Here is a 21,312-nt window from a genome sequence, read left to right as displayed (position 1 = left end):
GTACAATAACATGTATATAGATACAACAATTATTAGGTAATGAATTAACCAATGGAGTTCATTAGTTAATTTTTTTACATTTTAAATTGTGCTTAGTGTGTTTTACTAACAGTTCTGTTGAAGTCTCATGTAGAGATGAAAGATCTTAACTGTTATGACAATTGGATGGCTTTTCATCATTAAACTGTTTCGATATAACTTTTAATGGGTTTCCTTCTCACCTTGTTTACCAAGGTTTTGTTGTTTTGAACTGCTAATAATATACTTTATTTACATTTACTTACGGTGCTGCGGTAGCATCGTCGCCTCACAGTAAGACGCTGTCCAGTTCGATTCTCAGCTAGAGCGCCTTCTGCGTGGAGACATGCGTGAATGGGCATACCCTTCGTTGAAGGTTGTGCGTCAGAGCTGGTAACTCGGTACATAAATATCAACTACCAATCATTAGTGGACCGGAGTTCCGCTGTGGCGACCCCTAACCGGGAAAAGCCGAAAGACACAGATTTACATTTACTTACTCAGGTCAGTCCAAAGAAGGCATATTGTACTTTGTGGCAGGATCTTTTTTTCCCTTTTTCTGTAGATTCCAGGGCCGCAACACTATGCCCAATTCTGTAGGCAGCCAGTACTAGAAAAAATAAACCCGATTTTCACCTAGCATTCAAGTCTGTTTCTATTTGAGGAAATCACAATATGCTCTGTACTACAAGAAAAAAAAAGGCAAGGGTGCACAATCAATCGCATACATCTGTAAAAGGAAATATTTTACGTAATCTGGGTAATTATTAATGATGCTCACTGGAAAGGAGTACAGCCAGAAAACCACTAATACTAATGCCAATGCTGCTAATGCTAATACTGTTTTACTCACTTAATTCTTACAATGAGTGTATTATTCATTTTTTTCAAAAATCGCAGTAACAAAGAACATCTCCACGAGTTTCAGAATATTTATCTTAATGTAGTCAAAGATGTCTATATTTGAAATGCATTTGTGCAGAGCAACTACTTGCTAGTTGTTTAAACATTTGCAACTTTAGTTTGTCTTCCAGTGGTTGGAAAATTGTAGTATAACACTAAATGAGATAACAAATGAGACAAAACTGCTTCCAAAAGAAGCTCAAGCTGCTGAGACTGGTGAAACATCCACCAGAGAAAAAACAGTGTAAGTGATTACATCTGCATATCATTTTATTTTAAATATTATATAATATAACAAATGTACATTACAGGTAAAACAAAAAATGCAACTTGGGATAGCAATAAGTTCTACAATCAATCTATAAGAATATTAATAAATGTCTTTTTAAACTCTGTAGGTTAAATAAAAGGTACTTATCTTTTTTAATACCTGCCATGAATTTAAATTTTGCTAAAGGCAATAAAAATAAGCAATGAAATAACTTTTTCTTTAATAAATATCTTAATATAAGAAAAGTACAATTTACTGTACAAACTGAAAAAAATTGTGATCTGTAACATACCAGTCTGAACTACTGCTGATCTATCAACAACCCTTACACAGTTAGTATCAACACACCAAAAAAATGGCCAAAACAACTTTCATTGAGCCTTGGAGGTCTTTGTTTTTCATTTTTGCAAGGGGACAAGCCCTACTGCAGCTCCTTATATCGACCTAGTCCAAAGCTGTACAATAGTGGAGAAAGAGACCCCCCCACACTATTTGTGAAACTTGTTTTGGCCACATTTCTGACATCTGACATCACTTGTAACAGTTGTCGACTAATCTATATGTTCCCACTGATTTGATATATGTGCAGCAGACTTATCTCTGAAAAAAATCTGGTATTTTACATGTATTTTTAAGATGTAGTAGTATATTTATCACAGTCTGCACTTTTCTTCTAAGATTCAGATGCATCTGGTCCATCAGTGACATCAAATTCCTTTTCAATTCAGCAAAAATTACAGAAAGTATGTTAAGATTTTAGACAAAGGATAACTCAGTGGAACAAATGAATCCGATACAATTCATATACTAACAGCCAACTTAACAGAACAGAAAACAGCATGAACTCTATGTATACATTTCTAATTACTTTTAAAACAAATCAGGTACCACTTACATTTAAAGTATAAATCCACCCACAAAATGAAAGACAGGTTTTCACCATGTCACAACCTTCAATGCAGTACTAATGCATCCCCTTTAATTTCACCTGTAACTTCTGTAGACCAAAAACAGTTCAAAGAGGGCTGCCATACTAAAGTGATCTCGTTTTAGAAATGAGGCTGCTTCTTCCTGCAAAACATTCTGTCCCTTCATTATATGTCACAGTAATAAAAATTTTCATTTTTCTCTCCACTAACTTAAACTTACTCTTACTTACTGCATTCTTCCAGTGTTCTGGAGAATACATTAGCGTATCTTTTCCAGTGTGTCCCTCTGATTTTATTAGCAGCAAGCCTATGAACAGACTTTTGTACCAGTTTTGGATGTTATTCCAGGAGGAGTCTCTGGATTACTACAACTTAAATATATCTGAACTCTAGTCCCAGATACAGTTCCCATGGCCCCAGGCTGCAGTGTCAAATGCCCTATCACTTAATGCAAGCTACAAATGATGCAGGTGCAAAGCTTGTACCAAGCTTTAAGCCCCTAACATCTGTTGAGCCTTTCTGCAAATGAATGAGTAGTACAATTATTTTATTAAGGCTTTAAATATCTTAGTACAGCTATCCATCCACTATTCAAACACCTCACAGCAGTCACCATGATGCAGTACATAATGCAATAAATATCTAAAGTTTACAAACTGCACACACACAGACACGTGCACACTTACCTTTCATATTTGGTGTTGAATTAAAGGGAAGATAAGTCATACAGTGTTGTGAAAAACTTGACATCAGTGTGCAGTGCCCTTTAAGCTACAAAATATCACCTGGATATGGATGATGTATGTAAAGTGGGGGGGGGGGGCTTCTATGCGGACAGCAGTTTGTAATTCTCTGCAGATGTAATTAGCTCAAGGACAACAAAACATCTGCAAGTTTTCAGTCCTAGAAATACAATTCTGTATGACTCCATTTACAACAGTATAGGAAGCTATAACCAAATCAAAGGCAAAACTAAAACATGCAAACAAAACTGAATTTGTACCTAAAATAATAAAATATGAAACTAGACATTTATATTTTTCAACTTTGTATTTTTTAAAGAATTACAGCTTATGTGCATGCGTGTGTGTGTATATTTCTGAACATTATGCACTTACAACCTTTCCCACGTGACAACTGCTGTATTTAATTAAAAACAACCAAAAAGCACATCCTCAAACATTCATACAAGATGTCCATCTGTGCAAGGGATTACAGGTCTTCCAAATTTATTAAAACAAGAAACTGTCAATAACTGTGAACTTAAGCATAGTTTTCTGAATACTGCTCTTGCAGAAACAAGAATATAGGACCTTGGCAAGCAACAGTTTGTATCAGCAATGCAAAGCAAATCATTTCCACACTGTTTTAACACTGTGGCAGGCACATACAAGGGGAGAGGAGTATTGCTGCACAAGGGTAAGGTAGGGCAGTGCTATACATCTGCATATACTGCCAACAGTAGCTTTAACAGTCTTTGTCTGTTCAACATATACACTGTTTAGGTACAAAACCATAAATGGCGATATTCTAAGAAAGGAGCAAATCAACCACATTCCTGCGTTTAACTAAAGGAACCAGTCTTTAACAAATCCAACATAAGTTACAGCTGTAGTGTGTCTTTAATCAAACGTCTCATGGTAGTAGTGACAGAAGTACCCAGAGAATCTGTGATTTGACAGGTGATTTTGTTTAGATAAGGTTGAATGTCTTTCAAGCTGGTATCAAACACATTGTCCACCTCTGACTGTGTTGGCATTTTGGGTAAGTATTCATGTCGATTCATCACTTCAATGATGTTTATGACCTTTTCTCCCAGCTTTTCTCCAATCTTTTCCCTGCAGATCTGGCGCTCTTGTTCATTTGCCAAATTCACCACATTGACTCTTATGGTCCACACCTCCCACGGGATACATTCGTCTGAAAAAAGCCAACGAGACTTCTTCTTCTGGTAAAACTCCAATGAAATTTGCCCCATGCCATCACCACCAGAATTGCGCAAGGCATCCTAGAAAATAATTCATAACATATACAATGAAAACTGATGAAAAATGCTGACATATTACATGAAAGAAATTCACTGTATTTGAAAAAAATTACTAATTTCACATTAAATGTATTTGTGGTATTATTTCTTGCTACATTTCATTAGCCTCTCTCTTTCTCCATCATATTCTACTAGTAGAGAGCTATACACTACTGCATTTTACAGTATCAAAAACACAAAATAACTGCATTAGTTGTAACATATTTTTTGCAAAAATTAAAAAAGTAGGTCTGTACACCTGTTTACAGAAGTAAGAAAAACGCACACAAACTAGTATTCATAACATTTCAAAATACCTGAATGACTGGTATTCATAACATTTCAAAATACCTGAATGACTAGTATTCATAACATTTCAAAATACCTGAATGAGTAATGATAAAAAGGGGTAACTGCCAACACAAAGGAAAGCAGGAAAAAGGGTAAGAAAAGAAAAGGAAAGACTAGCTAAATGGGAAACAACCTTTTTTATGTATTTGAGAAACAACATAGAGAAACTGACAATCAGGACAACAGGAGGAAATGTAGAGAGAATAATAAGAGAAATATTAAAGAAATGTTAAATCACTACTTCTGGTAAAGCTTCACAAAACATGTTCTCCTGAGGATGGAGGGATTTATAGTGTGTGTGACACTGACGGAAGTAGGAAAGAACACAAATCAAGTATGAAAGGCTCTGGAGTCCTTAAAGCAGAATAAGGCAAGGATGAGGCATGGGATTCTACACAGGGACCTAAAACTAAAGAAATGCTCCAGCATTCAGGAAATACCTTTTAATACTGCACTGGAAAGAAAAAGGTTTAAATGAAGTGCAGCATTATGGTTAACAGGCCCCTCCTGCAGGGGAGGGGGGATTAGCTACCATCAGCAGGCACATCAAGTCACACAAACACAATGAAACAGATTATGGGAATGTGCAGCTAAAGAAAAATAATGAGGGCCACCCAGAAGAGAAAGGATTTGTATTTTTCGTCTTCCAGGCCTACTTGGGGAGCTGCTGCTTGACTCCTGCAACATCAGAAAAACATACGAGTACAGTGTTCCTTCAAACAAGTCATCACTGTGAAAACTAAGTAAATTCAACAGCAGCACACAAAAATACAATTTAAAAAAGTTTTTCATGGGCAAACTCCCCTGTGCCCTCAGTGTGGAGGGCTGCACTCCCACATCACCCATCTCCTTATATATGCTAATTCTAGGATTGCACAACAGAGAAAGGGGAATTTGCAGTAGTTAGTGTGACATCCCCATGCTGGGCCAGTAATCAAGGGATCCGAATCCTCACCATATTAGAGAGGGACATGCACTCACTATTTTCAGATGTAGACCTCTCTGCATCAAACACAATTTCCCATAAGAGCATACAGGACACACACACAGCCTGGGGTCTGGGTGTCTCTATCTGCTTCTACCCAGGTCCCCAGTAAGGCTCCCCACTGGCACTGTAAAACCAGTGCTTCATGCCCCTGCCCCAAGGAACTCACACACACACACACACACACACACACACACACACACACACACACACACACACACACACACACACACAATTTTCATACATACCTGGGAAAGGCTGGCATATTGTCTTATTAGCTAATAAGTTTCTTGAATTGTGATTGGTAGGGTTGTGTCACATGTAGTTTAATTGAAATTATTTAAATGATTTGCATTTAACAAATTGTCTAAATTGCATTTAAGAAGGGATATGCCCAAAAGCTTTGCTGTTGTTTGTGAATAAAAGCGATTATTTTAGTGAATAACAGGTAATGCTTTTTGGCTCCAAGTTTGATTTACAGATTACCTGCTCTACCAACTTTGCCCAGACTATAAGGTAGATTCACTGCTACCAGCTAGTTACTATAAGGCTCTTAAAAGGGTATCAATATTAACTTCTCTCAGCAAAATTGAAGTCAAATGGAAATGCTGACTAAACAGCAAGGCTTTCAGCAGTGGCCAGAATTATCACCAAATAAATATGTGCAAATACTCTCAAAGCTTAAATATTTTCTAAAAAAAGATGAGCCACAATGAAAAGTTTAAATATATTTAACAATAAAAGAACAAGAAAATACTAAATATATATTTACAGTAAACCACAGAGTCCAAATCACAGGAAATATTGAAAACAATACTGATGGACAGACTCATACAAATAAAGAAATACAATCTAAACTAAGATTCCCAGATTCCTGACTGAACCTAGGAGAAGTACTATTCCCTAATAACTTACTTGATCGAGCAAGACACAATGAAAATATGTGAGCAGTCTTTCTAGCTAGGTTCCCCAAAACAGAATACTCAATACTCTGAGATTACTCCTTGTAAAATATAACATCCAAGATGGCTTGCAGAATGACCTCATCTGGTCACACGACTCTCAGATTTTCACAGTATCCCCCTTTGAAGCTGAGACAGGAATTTAGAATAGATGGCTACAATACACATTTAAATGTTTATGGAAGTGCCTGGGGCATCCTCTCTTTTTACTAAGCTAATGAACAAAGGCTTCTTCCAGACCCACTGTCTCCAGTCCTATTCAGCACGGTGGGGTGACATTTTAATGTCTTAAGAGCTCATTACATTTCTCTTATTTTTCTTAAAGCTAGCTAGCTGGTTAACCCCTGCTGCCCCAGTATCCTTTATTAAAACATATACACAATGCAGTTATAATAATACATGTACATTTCTTTCCATTCTAGCAGGGTGCACGGTTGAAGCATTTTAACACAAGCAAACCTCACAAATACATTTTCAGCACAAGCATCTGTACAAATCAGTTTGATATACAAATGGCATAATTATTTACAAAATTCTAACCAGCTGTGCTGGCACAAGTCATACATACACTGCCCTACTTCTCCTGGCATGGTGTCACACCTCTCCCCCCTTTGAAGACTTAAGCTAGTTTTTCAAGTAACCCTTGAGAAACTAGGCTTGACAGAAATAAGCCTATCTGGGAATATATTACCCTATTCCCTGTCTTGAGAGTCCATTTGCATTGGCATTGCTAATCCAACCATGGTGTTGTAGTCATGTGACATGCTTGCAATCCTAAGCTCCACCTTACTAACTTGGCATTTTGCTGGCTGGCTCTACATAGCCATGTTAAGGGATTGTGGTCTGTAACTACAGTAAATTTCCTTCCATAAAGATAAGGCTGAAGTTTCTGCAATGCCCATACTATGGCTAGACATTCCTTTTCTACTGCTGCATAACTTTCCTCTCTGGGTTGGAATATACGGCCGAGACATAGCATGGGTGCTCCTCTTCTTCTGAGGAAACTTGGCCAAGTACAGCCCCCACCTCATGGTCTGAAGCATCCACCTGCCCAACAAATTATTTGCTGTAATCTGGACTGGCTAACACAATGGGTCCTCCCAAAGCTTCTGGAATGCCTCCTCACATGTTGGGGTCTACACTACCTTATCTGGCTTGTTTTTCCTTGTCAGGTCTGTGAGGGGAGTAGCTACTGTGCTAGAATTGGTAATAAACATTCTATAGTACCCCATTGTCTCTAATAACACCCTCACCTGCTTTTTGGTAACAGGGTCAGGTCATGCCTGAATGGCTTCTACTTTGGCAGGTTCTGACCCGATGTTACCACTCCCCACTGCATTTCCCAGGTAGGAGATCTCTGCCATACCCACCTGACACTTACTGGGCTTAATGGTCAACCCTGCCCTTTCCAGTTTGCCCAGTACCTCCCCGACATGCTGAAGGTGCTCTTGCCAGGAATGGCTGCAGATGACAATATCATCCAAGTAAGCAAGGGCATAATCCCCTGCTCCTGCTAGGATATGATCTACCAGTCTTTGGAAAGTCGCTGGGGCATTTTTCATCCCAAAGGGCATCTTCCTGAACTCCTACAAGCTGAAAGGAGTCACAAACGCTGACCTCTCTTTAGTGTTGGGAGTCAAGGGCACATGCCAGTAGCCTTTGGTCTGATCAGTAGTGGTCAGATACTTAGCCCCACCCAGTTTCTCCAAGGCTTCATCTGTCCTAGACATGGGGTAGGCATCGAACCGTGTGTGACTATTTAGTCTTCTGTAGTCCACATAAAACCTGGTGCTGCCATCCTTCTTTGGTACCAGCACCACTGGGGAGGCCTAGGGACTGCTGGACTCCTGAATTACTCCCAGTTCCAACATCTCCTGTATCTCCTCCCTAACAGTCTGTCTGACTCACTCAGGTACCCTGTAAGGGGCCCGCTTGACAGGTCTTTGGGGCCCTGAATCCACATGGTGTTGCACCAGGTGTGTGCGCCATTGTTTCCTAGTGAACATGTCCACAAACTCCTGCAACACTGGCTGGATTTCTCAAACCTGGGTAGGGGATAGCCACTGGGACACTGCTACCCGTTCCACTGAGGTGTCAGTCTGACCTTTTTCTGCTGCTAGGCTCCTGCCAGGTTCTCCTAGGCAAAGCCCATGAGTTCCCCAAGCCTTGCCCTGAGGTTTAGGACATATGCCACAACAGACTCCTTGTGGGATTCTCACACACCCTCCCATTCATCACAAATCAAATCTAAAGTTCCCCTCACCCTATGCCCATACAGTAACTCAAAGGGTGAAAAACCTGTGAATTCTTGGGGTACCTCTCTGTAAGCAAACAACGGATGGGGCAAATATTTGTCCCACTCTCTCTTAAACTGGTCTGCAAATGCCCACAGGATGTTTTTTAGTGTAGAGTTTAACCACTCCACAAGACCATTACTCTAGGGATGGTAGGGGGTTGTCTTTACATGTTTCACCCCACAGAGCTACTGCAGACAAGCCAGCAGGTCTGACATGAAATTGGCACCTCTCTGTCAGTCAGTATTTCCCTTGGGAAACCTACCCAGCTGAAAATCTCTAACAAAGCATTTGCCACTTTCAATGCCTCAATGGAGGACAGAGCCACCACAGGGTATCTAGCAGCATAATCTACTACCACTAGGATATAGTTCTTCCCTGTGGAACTTGGGGTACTCAGAGGTCCCACAACATCCACAGCTACCCTCTGAAATGGCTCAATTACAGGCAAAGGCATCAAAGAAGCTCTGACCTTGTCTCCTGCCTTGCCTATTTTTTTGCCACTGCTCACAGGTCCTGCCATACCCTGTTACACCCCTGGCAATCCCAGGCCAATAAAGGTTCTGCATAACACGTCTGTTAGTATGCTTTATGCCCATATGACCTGCAAAAAGAAAGTCATAGGTTATAGCTAGAAGTGCCAGAAATTAGGCTCTGGGCACTACCGACTGTTGCATTACCTTACCTTCTAGCCCTCCCTCAGGGGTATACACTCTCTACAGTAACTCTTTGTTCCAGTATACAGACTTCCCTTTTCCTTGAGAATCAGGCACCTCTTTAGCTTCCTCCCTAAAAGACTTGTAATGTAGGGTCTGAGAGCTAAGCCCGTCTCAGCTCTATCTTTGTGACTTTTCCAGCTCCCCTTCCATAAGAAGTCTGGTATCTTCTGACAGTGGTGTCTAACCATCAGCCTGGGTACTACCACTCCCTCACCTCTGCCCTTGCAGTCACCCTGTCCAACAGAACATCAGCACTTACCAGCAGCAGTGGCTCATCTTCAGGCTCACTGCTACAGGGTAGCTCCCCTCCCTTAATTAGCCACATCACCAGTCCTGGCTTGAGGGATGCGGTCTGTCTGGGTCTCCTCCAGGCTACCGGACCCACATGCTTGTCTCAAAGCCTGACTGGGTGTCACCGCATATACACAAGGTACTGCATTATCAAAATCATTCCCTATTAAGACATCTGCAGGGATATCCTCAAACAAACCTACTTGCTTGCTTCCTTTTCTGTCCTCCCAGTCAAGGTGAACCCTGGGCAAAAGCATTTGGAATAGAATCCATCCTAAAGTTCTGACTGAAGTGGACTGCTCAAGCAAGTACTGCTCCTCTTTAACCACTGCAGGCTTCACAATGGTTACATCAGAGGCTGTCTCTCTCTCCTGGCAGTGGCCTGTTTTCCATCCACCAAAACAGGATACAAACTCTGGTGGTAGACTGGAGACAACAGGGGCATCAGACAACTTACCACTGGCATTCTGTTATTCCCACTTGCTGGCTTCCCCACCTTTTGTCCCACACCTTGCCTCTGTGGACATCAATATGCTATATGGACCCTCTCATCTTGACACCGTTTCTCTTTTTCTTCAGCTTCCAAATGTCGCAGTCTCTCATTTTCTTTGGCCTCCAAACACCGCAGTTTCTCTGATGATTCTAGTTCCAAACATTTGGCCTCCAATTCAAGTCTCTAACTCCAGATGGATTTTTATGTCCTCTGAAGAAAAGTTTAACTGTCCTGTTTCTGACAGCTGTATGTCTCCAGTGCCACACTTGTCTTTCTGGTGTTGTGTTTTGTGCTGCAGCTGTGATTAAGGCTGGAATCATTTCCCCTTTAGTCAGGTTGGCATGTACCAGTCCTTTGACTTGGCACATCTCAGCCAACTGGCTCCTTGTCAGCTTGCCATAATCCTCTTCTGGCATCCTTGCCTACTCTCCCTGACTAATTAAGCTAACAAAAAGTAAGTAAAAGCACTGCGGTATGAAACCCTGAATGTCTACTTTGTGGCTACTTGACAGTCCACTTCTTTTAGTGGCAACTGCTTACAGGCTATAGGAGTTCAATATCCTACAACTGCTGACCAATATGGGACATCCCCATGCTGAGACAGTAATCAAAGAGCCTGAATCCTAACCACTGACACTGGAGAGGGACATGCACCTGGAATACAAATGGGTACACTCAGTATTTCCAGATGCAGACCTCTCTGCATCAACCACAAGAGCACACAGGACATACACACAGCCTGGGGTCGGGGTGTCTATCTGCCTCTCCCCAGGTCCCCCATAAGGCTCACCACTGGCACTGTGAAACCAGTGCTTCATGCCTCTGCCCCAAGTAGCTGACAGACGCATTCTGAGACTTAATCAGATATATTCTGAGACTTAATTTTCACACACACACACACACACACACACACACACACACACACACACACACACACACACACACACACACACACCTGGGAAAGCTGGCACAGATTATCAACTTTGCCAAGACTATAAGGTAGAGTCACTGCTACCAGTTACTATAACGCTCTTAAAAGGGTATCCAATTTTGCTGAGTGAAGTTAATATTAATACAAATGGTAATGTTGACCAAACAGTAAGGCTTTCAGGAGTGGCCAGAGTTATCACCAAATAAATATGCGCAAACACTCTCAAAGCTTAAATAATTTCTAAAAAGGACCAGCCACAATGAAAAGTTTAGATATATGCTATAATAAAACAAGAAAATACAGGATATAGATTTACAGTAAACCATAGAGTTCAAAACACAGGAAATAATTTTTTTTTTTCTGTATGAGTCTGTCCATCAATCTCTAAACTAAGCTTCCCTACATTTCTGACTAAATATAGGAGAATTACTATTCCCTAATAACTTACTTGATAGAGCAAGGCACAATGAAATATGTAAACAGTCTTTCTAGTCATGGTCCCAAAAACAGAATACTCAATACTCACTCCATGTAAAATATAATATCCAAGATGGCTTGCAGAATGGCCTCATCTGGTCACCTGTCCCTAGGTTCTCACAGTATCCCCCTCTGAAGCAGAGACAGGAATTTAGCATAAATGGCTACAATACAAATCTAAATGTTTATGGCAGTGCCTGGGGCTTCCCCTCTTTTTACTAAGCTAATGAACAAAGGCTTCTTCCAGAACCACCATCTCCAGTCCTATTCAGCACTATGAGATTCTGTTTTAATGGTTTAACTGCTCATTTCCCTTATTTTTCTTAATGTAAGCTAGCTGGTCAACTTCTGTTGTCCAAGTATCCTCTATTAAAACATATACATTTAATTCAGTTGCAATAATACATGTACATTTCTTTTCATTCCAGCAGGGTACACTTTTGATGCATTTTAACACAAGCAATCCTCACAAATACATTTTCAGCACAAGCATCTGTACAAATCAGTTTAATATACAAATGACATATAATTATTACAAAATTCCACTAGCTGTGCTGACTCAAGTCATACATCCACTGCCCTACTTCTCCTGGCATGGCTGACAGTACCTCCTATCATCACAGTAAAATAATTGTCCACATCATTCACTGGTACATGATCTGGGGGATTAATAACAGTAAAACAGAAGACACCTATTTCCACAGTGAAACTGACCCCAAAACAAACAAATATTCCAGAAAATCAACTTGCTGAAATAGAGTGATAAGTAATCTCGAAGCAAAGAAGGAAAGTCAATGCTCTCAAAACTTCTCTACCAGCATGATGATCTTATACTTCTCTACCAGCATGACCTTATACTTGTAAATAAGCTATGTTATCTACTTAACCCTACAGGTTAAGGAATCAACATCATAACTCTGGATCAAAGAGAAAATGGAAGTGCTCTCTACGGTCATAAATGTATTTTTTGTCACTAGGTTGAAGAGTACAGTATGGAAGGTGACAAACACAACAGTCCGGGGTAAAGACTCAACAGCCTAGGGTAAGAAAATGACAATGTTCAACAAGTAACCACTTTAAGAGAAGGCATGCAAGAGACTGTCACCAAAAGTAAGAACACAAAAATCTGACAATGGAGAAGTTGCCTGCTACAAGGTTTTAAGATACAGCTTATTTTCAGAATTTTCATAACTGATATTGCAAAGGAACAGGAGGGTAAGTTAAGTTATGTGTGCACTTGAGAAAATGAAGAAAAGATGCAAATATACTATAAGAAATTAAAGCAAATGGTTCACAGTGTTGCAATTTGGTCTATGGAAACATGACTGCAAGCAAAAAAATCAATCGTTTAGATCTTAAAGTTATAAGAAAGGGAGCTAAAGGTCATATGTGACATTGAATTGTGCTAGACAATGTGACAAAACAACATGCGGGACATAAAGATGCTTGAACTTGTATGAGAAATCTGGGAAGGGAGAAAAAACTATGTCATTTTAATCAGTCAATAATGAGATAACACATGAATTATTAATGGTCACTATTGAAGGGCATACCTTAGCAAGGAATCTGACAGTGTGGATGCTTACAGAACTATGGCAAATGAGGCAGAATCCATACAATGAGGACAAGAAAGGTTGCATGCACATATAACACACACCCTGAAACAGAAGAAGGTACTTGGTGATGAGCACAATTTACAATTACAAAAGGTATGCAACTAAAAAACTTCTCACAGGAATACATGCACTGTGAGGTGAGGTTGCAGGTATATATACTACTGAAACAGAAAGGGGTGCAGAGTGACATGAACAGGATTGGAGAGGTTCAAAAGATGAAGAGTGACGGTTCTTTAAAGAAAGGGTGCCAAATGACTGATGACAATTCTCTGTATGTTCTTTGGGGAAAATATGTGGGACACTCAAGAGTAAACGAGACAATCACAAGACATATAAAGGCAGGACACAGACATCTGTATCATCAGGAGTCAGAACATAAAGGAAAAATGGGAAGCAACTAAGGAAGTGCCAAAATATAAAGAACAAAACCTACAGATTTTAAGGTATAAAAAAGAAACATGGACATGGGAAAGAAAGATCTGATATGATGCAATATTTATGCAAAGGAGAAAGCCAAGTTATCAAATAAAGATATTTGAACAGAAATGCAATCAAAGGCACCCAGACATGGAAAAGTTTACAATAGAAAAAATAAGATTTCAAATGTGGAATGTAGAACAGAATATTAGTAAAGTAGAAGTTAAACAAATAGAAAATGAAATTATAGAATACCTGTGAAATGAAGGATTTAGTGTAGAAAGTCTAACTCAGGTTGCACGATGGAACAGTAAGTCCCCAAACTAAGGAGAAACAGGTGGAGCAGGAGACATCTGAAGACATATGGGCATTAGAAAGAAAACAGATTTAATGTGGTACAATATTTATACGAAGGAAATAAGTAAAACTAATCAATACAAAAAAGCATCAAAGATGTTTGAAGAGAAATACAGGCAAAGGTATTGGGATATGAAAAATTTTACAATACAAAAATAAGAAAAAAGGGGAAGAAGAAAAGTGGACAAGTAATGAAGACGGTAAAGAAATAGAAACTGAAGTTATGGATTACCTACGATGATTTTGTGTAGAAAATCAAACACTGGTAATATCGCAGCATGATGGAACAATGATTCCCCAAAATAAGGAGAGACAGGTAGAACGGGAAGCATCTGATCAGTTGCCACATGAAAATACACTGGACCCTTCGGCAGGAAACCAGTACAAAAGTTCAGTTGAAGTTGCACAGCAAGGGAACAAGCAGAAAATAGTGGCAACTCTGACACAGTCAATGTTGTAGAGTAATATACCAATGAGTTCCCATGTGGAAGAGCAAAGTATGATGCAGGATGCAGCTGAAGAGAATATATCACAGGAAGATGTTCTGGAAGTTTCTGTAGAATGCCCTCAAGATACATATAACAAAGAATGTGCCCTCAGTTTAAAAGAAAATGATCTAATTGCTCGATTTAATGGAGATGGACAGACATAGTAGAATCAATGAAAGAAATAGAAAAGTCAGTAAGACCCAAAATGTTAGAAGTCTGACAAAACAAATGAACACAGTAATAAAGACTACTAGCAGAAATTCATGTGATATAACAGAAGTAAATAAAATATATTGTGCAGCTAAATTAATAACAGATAGTCTTACCACAAAAGTACAGGGAAATAAGGACAAGAAAGGGAAGAAATCAAATGCCATCACAGAAGTATCGAAAGACAAAAATTATAAAGCAAATAAGACAAGACGTGTCACTGTTAGAAGAGAGAACAGATCAACAAAAATGCTTAAAAAGACAAGACATGATAAAAGCAATGTGCAGTATTAGAACAGACTAGGCTCTATCATAAACTATTGCGGATAATAAACTATAGATATCAGTACAGGCAGACAAACTTAGAAGATATGCAGATAAATAAAGGAAAAGTACAAAATAAGCAGTTCACTGATGACCCAAAAAGTTCACAGAGAAAGTACAGTTTTGTACCTACCATAAATGTAGATGTTCGAGTGTACACCCTGCTGCAGTCATCACACTTGGGTTATCCTGCCGTCAGGCGGTCCCGCAGTCGGCACGAATGCCAAAGTCTTGGTCCGGCATCGGTTGCTGTTGCTTCTTCCCTGACGTCAGTGCGCCAGGGGTATATAAGAGGCATCCAACGCCATTTCCTTCAGTTTTTCTTGCCCCAGATGTCAGGTGCCCCCCCAAAAGGTGGTCAGTAGATAGTACCAATAATAACAGTTTATCACAACCAAAACATCCCTCCAGCTATAAGCAAATACACCACAAAGGTTGTATCAGATTTTAAGGTATTGAAAGGTTTTAGTTAGGTCAGAGGGGATGGAGGGAGGGTAACCTGGACTGCAGCAGGGTATACACTAACATTTACATTTATGGTAGGTACAAAACTGTACTATGTTCATCATGTTACCCTGCTGCAGTCATCACACTTGGGTAGAATCCCAAAGCTAAGGATGGGAGGTGGAGTCAAACAGGGTTAGAGGAGGCTAGAAGGCCCTGCAAAACTGCAATGGCGAAGCCAGCCCTAGTCTTAGAGTAAAGTGGTAAGTGATAGTGTTTGGTGAAGGTGTGTACTGAACTCCAAGTTGCAGCTTCCAGAATATCCTTGGTTGGGACCCCCCTGAGGAAGGCTGTAGATGTAGCTGCTGCCCTGGTAGAGTGGGGCCTTATGCTAGCAGGAACTGGTTTTCCATGGTGGGTGTAGCAAAAACGTATGCAATGTCCTATCCATTTGGAAATGGTCTGTTTTGAGATCGCCTTTCCTTGAGATGCTGTAGCATAGGATACAAAAAGCTGGTCAGATTTTCTGAAAACCTTAGTTTTATCTAAGTAGTAACGTAGCTGCCTGTGAATGTCCAAGGAATGCAGGAGTCTTTCTCCTTTGTTCTGTGGATTTGGAAAGAAGGTGGGCAAATGTATGGTTTGATTTAGAGCCACAATGGATACCACCTTAGGCATAAAAGAGGGGTTAGTTCATAGAGAAACTCTGTCTTGATGGAAAATGAGGAAAGGCTCTACTGCCATTAGTGCCTGAAGCTCTGAGACTCTTCTGGCTGAAGTAATTGCTAGCAGCAGGGCAGTCTTCCATGATATAAACTTTAAGTCAGCTGAGAATGCTGGTTCAAAAGGAGGTAGCGTAAGTTTTTCCAGAACAAAATTGAGGTCCCAAATTGGTGTTGGTACTCTCCTGGGAGGCCTAATGTTTTTGGCCCCTCTGAGAAACTGCCTTAGAAGTGGATGTGAAAATAAGGGAGGATCCGTGTTGTAGTGAGCTGAAATAACTGAGGCGTGGATTTTAATAGATGAAAAAGAAAGGCCTTTGTGTAACATCTCAGTTAAATATTGTAGAATCTGAGGTATGTCCGGCTGAAAGGTATTTTGGCCTTTAGCTTGGTTCCAGGCGCAAAACCTTTTCCATTTGTCTGAGTAGGCTTTCCTGGTGCTGGGCCTCCGGGCTTCCAGAATAACCTCCATAACAGCTTGAGAAAGAGGAGCTGGCTGGTTGCTTAGGTGATTTGCCATGCAGCCAACTTTAAGGTTTTGAGTTGGCTGTGTAGGATCTGACTGTCTTGCTGTGTGAGCAGATGAGCAATTTGTGGTAAAATCCATGGTGGGCCCTGGGCCATATTCCTTAATAGTGGGTACCAGTGCTGGCGTGGCCAGTCTAGGGCATGAGCATCATTCGGGGTCTCTCCTTCCTGACTTTCAGCAGCACCTTTGTGAGAAGGGGCAATGGAGGGAAGGCATATACTGTCAGCATTTTCCAACTGAATGAGAGTGCGTCCACTTTCCAAGCTTGATGGTGAAATGTCCTTGTGCAAAATTTTGGTATCTGATAGTTCTGGGGGCTGGCAAACAGGTCTATGTCTGGGTGCCCCCATTTTTGAGTTATCATTGCAAATACTTGTGGATCCAGTTTCCACTCGTGGGGATCCATGATATTTCTGCTTATGTTGTCTGCCAATGTGTTCTGTTTTCCTGGCAGGAATTGAGCTTGTAATTGAACTTGGTAAGCCAGTGCTGTGTTCCACAAGGTCATTGCTTGCTGCATAGAGGGTAGGAGTGTGTACCCCCTTGTTTGTTTATTTACCACATTACTGTGGTGTTGTCTGTCCTTATTGTAAGCTGTCCTGGATGTAAGAGGTCCTTGAAGGCTGTCAGGGCATTCTGTACAGCTAGCATTTCTTTTTGATTGATGTGCAGATTCCTTTGATCTGCAGTCCATATGCTTTGAACGCAGCGTCCTGCCATGTGTGCCCCCCAGGCATAGTCCGATGCATCTGTTGTCATAGTTTGCCTGGCTGGGGGTAAGGTGAAAGGCTGACCCTTGTTGAGGTGACATGCCTGTGACCACCATAGAAACTCCTGTTGAAGGCAGGGAATGAGAGGTATCATTGTTTCCAAGCTGTGGCTGTGTTGAGTCCATACGCTTTTTAGGTACCATTGTAATTTCCTCATATGCAGTTTTGCAAATGGTATTAGTAGTATGCAAGATGCCATGAATCCCAAGGCCTGCAGAATTTTTCTTGCAGGGAGATGGGTCTTTGTTGCCATTGTTTTGAAGTATTGAGTTAGTTGTAGTGGTTTGTCTGGCGTCAGATAAGCCATCTGGGCTGTTGTATTCAAGCTGGCACCCAGGAATGTCATATTTTGTGAGGGCACTAGTTTTGATTTCTTTTCGTTTACTGTGTACCCTAGGCAACTTTACAAAAGCCAGATGTTGTAAAATAATGTCCTTGCTTTCTGCTTGGATGAGGCAGTCGTCCAGATGGATATATTTGAATTCCTCTTTGTCTGCAGTATGCAATTACTGGTGCCAGGCATTTTGTGAAGACCCTGGGTGCAGTAGATAAGCCAAAGGGCAGTGCAGAGAATTGGTAATGGGTTGAACCTGCAATGAAAAGGAAGTATCTTCTGCAATTTTGTCTGATAGGGACATGCAGGTATGCCTCCTTGAGGTCCAACGTTACTAGCCAAGCTTTCTTGCCCAACATGAGAAGAAGCTGCTGTAGTGTTAGCATCTTGAATTTGGGTACTTGCAAGAAGGTGTTTAGAATTGAAAGGTCCAGAATGGGTCTCCAAGCATTGTCCTTTCTGGGGACTAGAAAGAGCCTTGAGTAAAATCCTTGGCCTTGTTCCTGTGTAGGTACCAGTTGAATGGCTTTCATGTCCATGAGAGCTGTAATTTGTTTTTGTGCCTCTGCCCATTGATTTTGTGGCAGGTTTGGCATTCCTTTTATCCTTGGCAAGGTGTGGAAATGGAATCTGTATCCTTGTGAGATCATGTCTGGGACCCATTTGTCCTTTGTGACGATGCGTCAGTTGTCTGCAAAAAGTGCTAATTTTCCTCCCAAGGGAGCTGCCAAGAGAGGTTTGCTTGGCAGTTTGAGGTGTAAGTCATTGTGTTTGCCTTCTAGAAGTTTGGGACCTGTCTTCTCCTCCCTTCTGTGTTGCAGTGCCCCATTGGCGAGGTTTGTAAGGGATTTGTGCTTGTCCTCTGCCCCTTGGGTGCCTGTATTTACCCCTCTGTGGTCTGTCAGATGCTGAAAAGGACCAATTTTTTGTTGGCCAATTTCTGCTGAAGCGTGGGGGCTGTACCTGTAAGAAATCTTTGACCGTCTGCATAGATTTTGCCTTATCTTCCATTTTCTCTAAAACCTCTTCTGCTTTAACCCCAAATAAGACATCCTGCTGTAAGGGTGCATCTAGTAACTTTGCTTTAACATGATCAGGCAGAGTTTGTTTCTTTAACCAAGCATGCCTACGTATAACAGACCCAGTAAGAGCTGCTCTATAGGAAGCTTCCAAAGAATCAAATCCACATTGTAAAGTATGTTTGCCCACCTGTTCAGCTGCATGCAACAGATCCTGCATTTCCTTGAATTCAGACTGTTGAGGGAGCGTGCTCATCTTTTGTTTCATTATGACATTAGGAATTGCTGATATTTAAGCATGTGAAATTGACAATTTAGTGCTCTCATAGCTAGAGTAGCTGAGGTGGAAACTTTCTTCCCCCACCTATCTAGTGCTCTGGAGTCCCTTTCAGAGGGTACAGGATTTTTAGCCATAGAAGCCTTAGCCCCTTTGGGACCCTGGGAGATGGTCTCTGGATCAGCAACATGGCTTTTGTAAAGGAATTTGTGTGAGTCAGGCACTCTATAGTATCTATCTGGTTTGGCTGGAGCAGGAGGCAGAGAATCTGGATTTAGACTAGATTCTAAGTAAACATCATCCACAATGTCTAAAACTGGGGTGATAGCAAGTGGTCTGTGCTGGGGGAGTAAAAGAAACTCTTGGAGCCTTTTCTTTGAGTCGGAGTAGTCCAGACCTTCCCAGTGGAAATGTTCCCTAATGGTATGTAAGGTTTCCCCAAAGGAATAGTCTTCAGGGGGAGAAGCTGAGGGAATGGAATCTTCAGCATCAGAATCTTCATAAGGGGGAAAGGAGTAATCCTGTTCCTCAGAGGAGCCTGAGGAAATAGACACTTGATCAGAGGAGGCATAATCCTCCTCTTGTCTAGGCCTTTTGTCGGGGGTGGGACCCCCTGATTAAAGAAATCAAATCTTCAGTCATTTTAAGCATCTGTTTCTTAGGCATGGGGCCTTGAACTGGAGACTGAAGTGCAGCCTTTTTAGGTTTTAGAGGAGTCTTAAGCTTAGCATAAGTTGTTATGATGAGAGTAGTCAGTCTGAAGACACCTTCTGAAACCGAAGGTGTTTCTACAGCACCGGCTTCTCCTTCTGCAATGTCGTCAGTAGGGCCTAAAGAAAATGGCTGCGTCAGCCTAGAACTCTCTGCTAGAGAATCCAAAGCGGTCTGGGGTTCCAATTCTGCGGTAGCCAGGGGCTGCGTGGGCGCCTCACTGAAAACCGGAGAACCAGCGACCGGCCCAGCCGAGGCCTAGGAGTCAGGCTTGGATCCAGGCTGCCTGTCTTTATCTTTGTGTTTTTTATGCACGCCGGTAGTCGGTTGCTCCGACGGCATAGTGTAATTAAATTTCCTACCGAAGTGTGTCGTGCGAAATCAAAGCGTCGCTTTATAGTTCGCTTATTGAACCTTGCACAAAACTGACAACCAGTGACGTCGTGGTCTGGGCCTAGGCAAGGTATACAATAGGAATGAAAGTCCTTATGAGGTATTTGCTTCCCACAAGAAATGCAATTGTTAACTTTTTCTGACATCGGACTGAGGCAAGAAAAGGTTCCCCAATGGGGTACTTAGCTTTGAAGACTTCGGACTGAAACTCTATTCGAAAATCTCAGGTGTCGGCCGACCGGCACTTGCGAACTGCTTCGGGACCGCGCGGCAAGAAAGACTGGGGGAAAATGGCATCGGAGGCCTCTTATATACCCCTGGCGCACTGACGTCAGGGAAGAAGCGACAGCAACAGACGCCAGACCAAGACTTTGGAATTCGTGCCGACTGCGGGACTGCCTGACGGCAGGATAACCCAAGTGTGATGACTGCAGCAGGGTAACACGATGAACATCTGGGAAACAAAGAAACAGAAACACCACCAAAAAACAGAAATAGACACATTTTGGAGAAATATCTATGAAGACCCCATGGAACATAAAGATGCCAAATTGATAGAAGTAAAAGAAACAGTATGAAGTTCAAATATACAGGATATGAAACAGGATGACGTAATGGCCAGAGAAACTGAAACAAAATAAAGAAATGCTCTTAACTGGAAAACCCCAGGCCCAGATGCAGTACCTAACTTACTAACATCTTTATATGAAGATTTATCCCTGAGTAACAACTACTTGTATGCACACCCCGAACAAACACCAACTTGGTTAACAACAGGAAAAATTATACTCCTCCTTAAAGGTGAGCCTGCAAGCTTTCCTAAAAATTATAGACCAATAAAGTACAGTTGTGTACACTTACCATAAATGTAGATGTTCGAGTGTATTCACTGTTGCAGTCATTACACATTTAGGTTATCCTGCTGGCAGGTTGCCCTCAGTCGGCCTGAATTTTCAAAGTCTTGGGTCCTGCGTCAGTTGCTGTCGCCTCTTCCCTGACGTCAGGTCGTCAGGGGTATAAAAGATGCAGCAGACACCATTTTATTCAGTTT

The 21,312-nt window shown here is 41.2% G+C and overlaps 1 protein-coding gene across 1 annotated transcript in view; it reads right to left on the bottom strand.

The window, feature by feature from the left end:
• Positions 1–1,173: 1,173 nt before the first annotated feature.
• The window catches only part of ATG101 (autophagy related 101), a 270,260-nt gene continuing 250,121 nt past the window's right edge, over positions 1,174–21,312 (bottom strand). Inside the window, exon 2 of the mRNA XM_044071131.1 lies at positions 1,174–4,129. Coding sequence (XP_043927066.1) covers positions 3,725–4,129 — 405 coding nt within the window. The 3' untranslated portion in view covers positions 1,174–3,724. The remainder of the gene's footprint in view (positions 4,130–21,312) is intronic.

The sequence above is a fragment of the Protopterus annectens genome, chromosome 5.part0 (assembly GCF_019279795.1).
Source record: "Protopterus annectens isolate FY-2018-M chromosome 5.part0, PAN1.0, whole genome shotgun sequence".
In the NCBI taxonomy this organism is placed as follows: domain Eukaryota; kingdom Metazoa; phylum Chordata; order Ceratodontiformes; family Protopteridae; genus Protopterus; species Protopterus annectens.
Note: the sequence above shows the minus strand (reverse complement) of the source record. Positions and strands in the feature narration are given on the sequence as shown.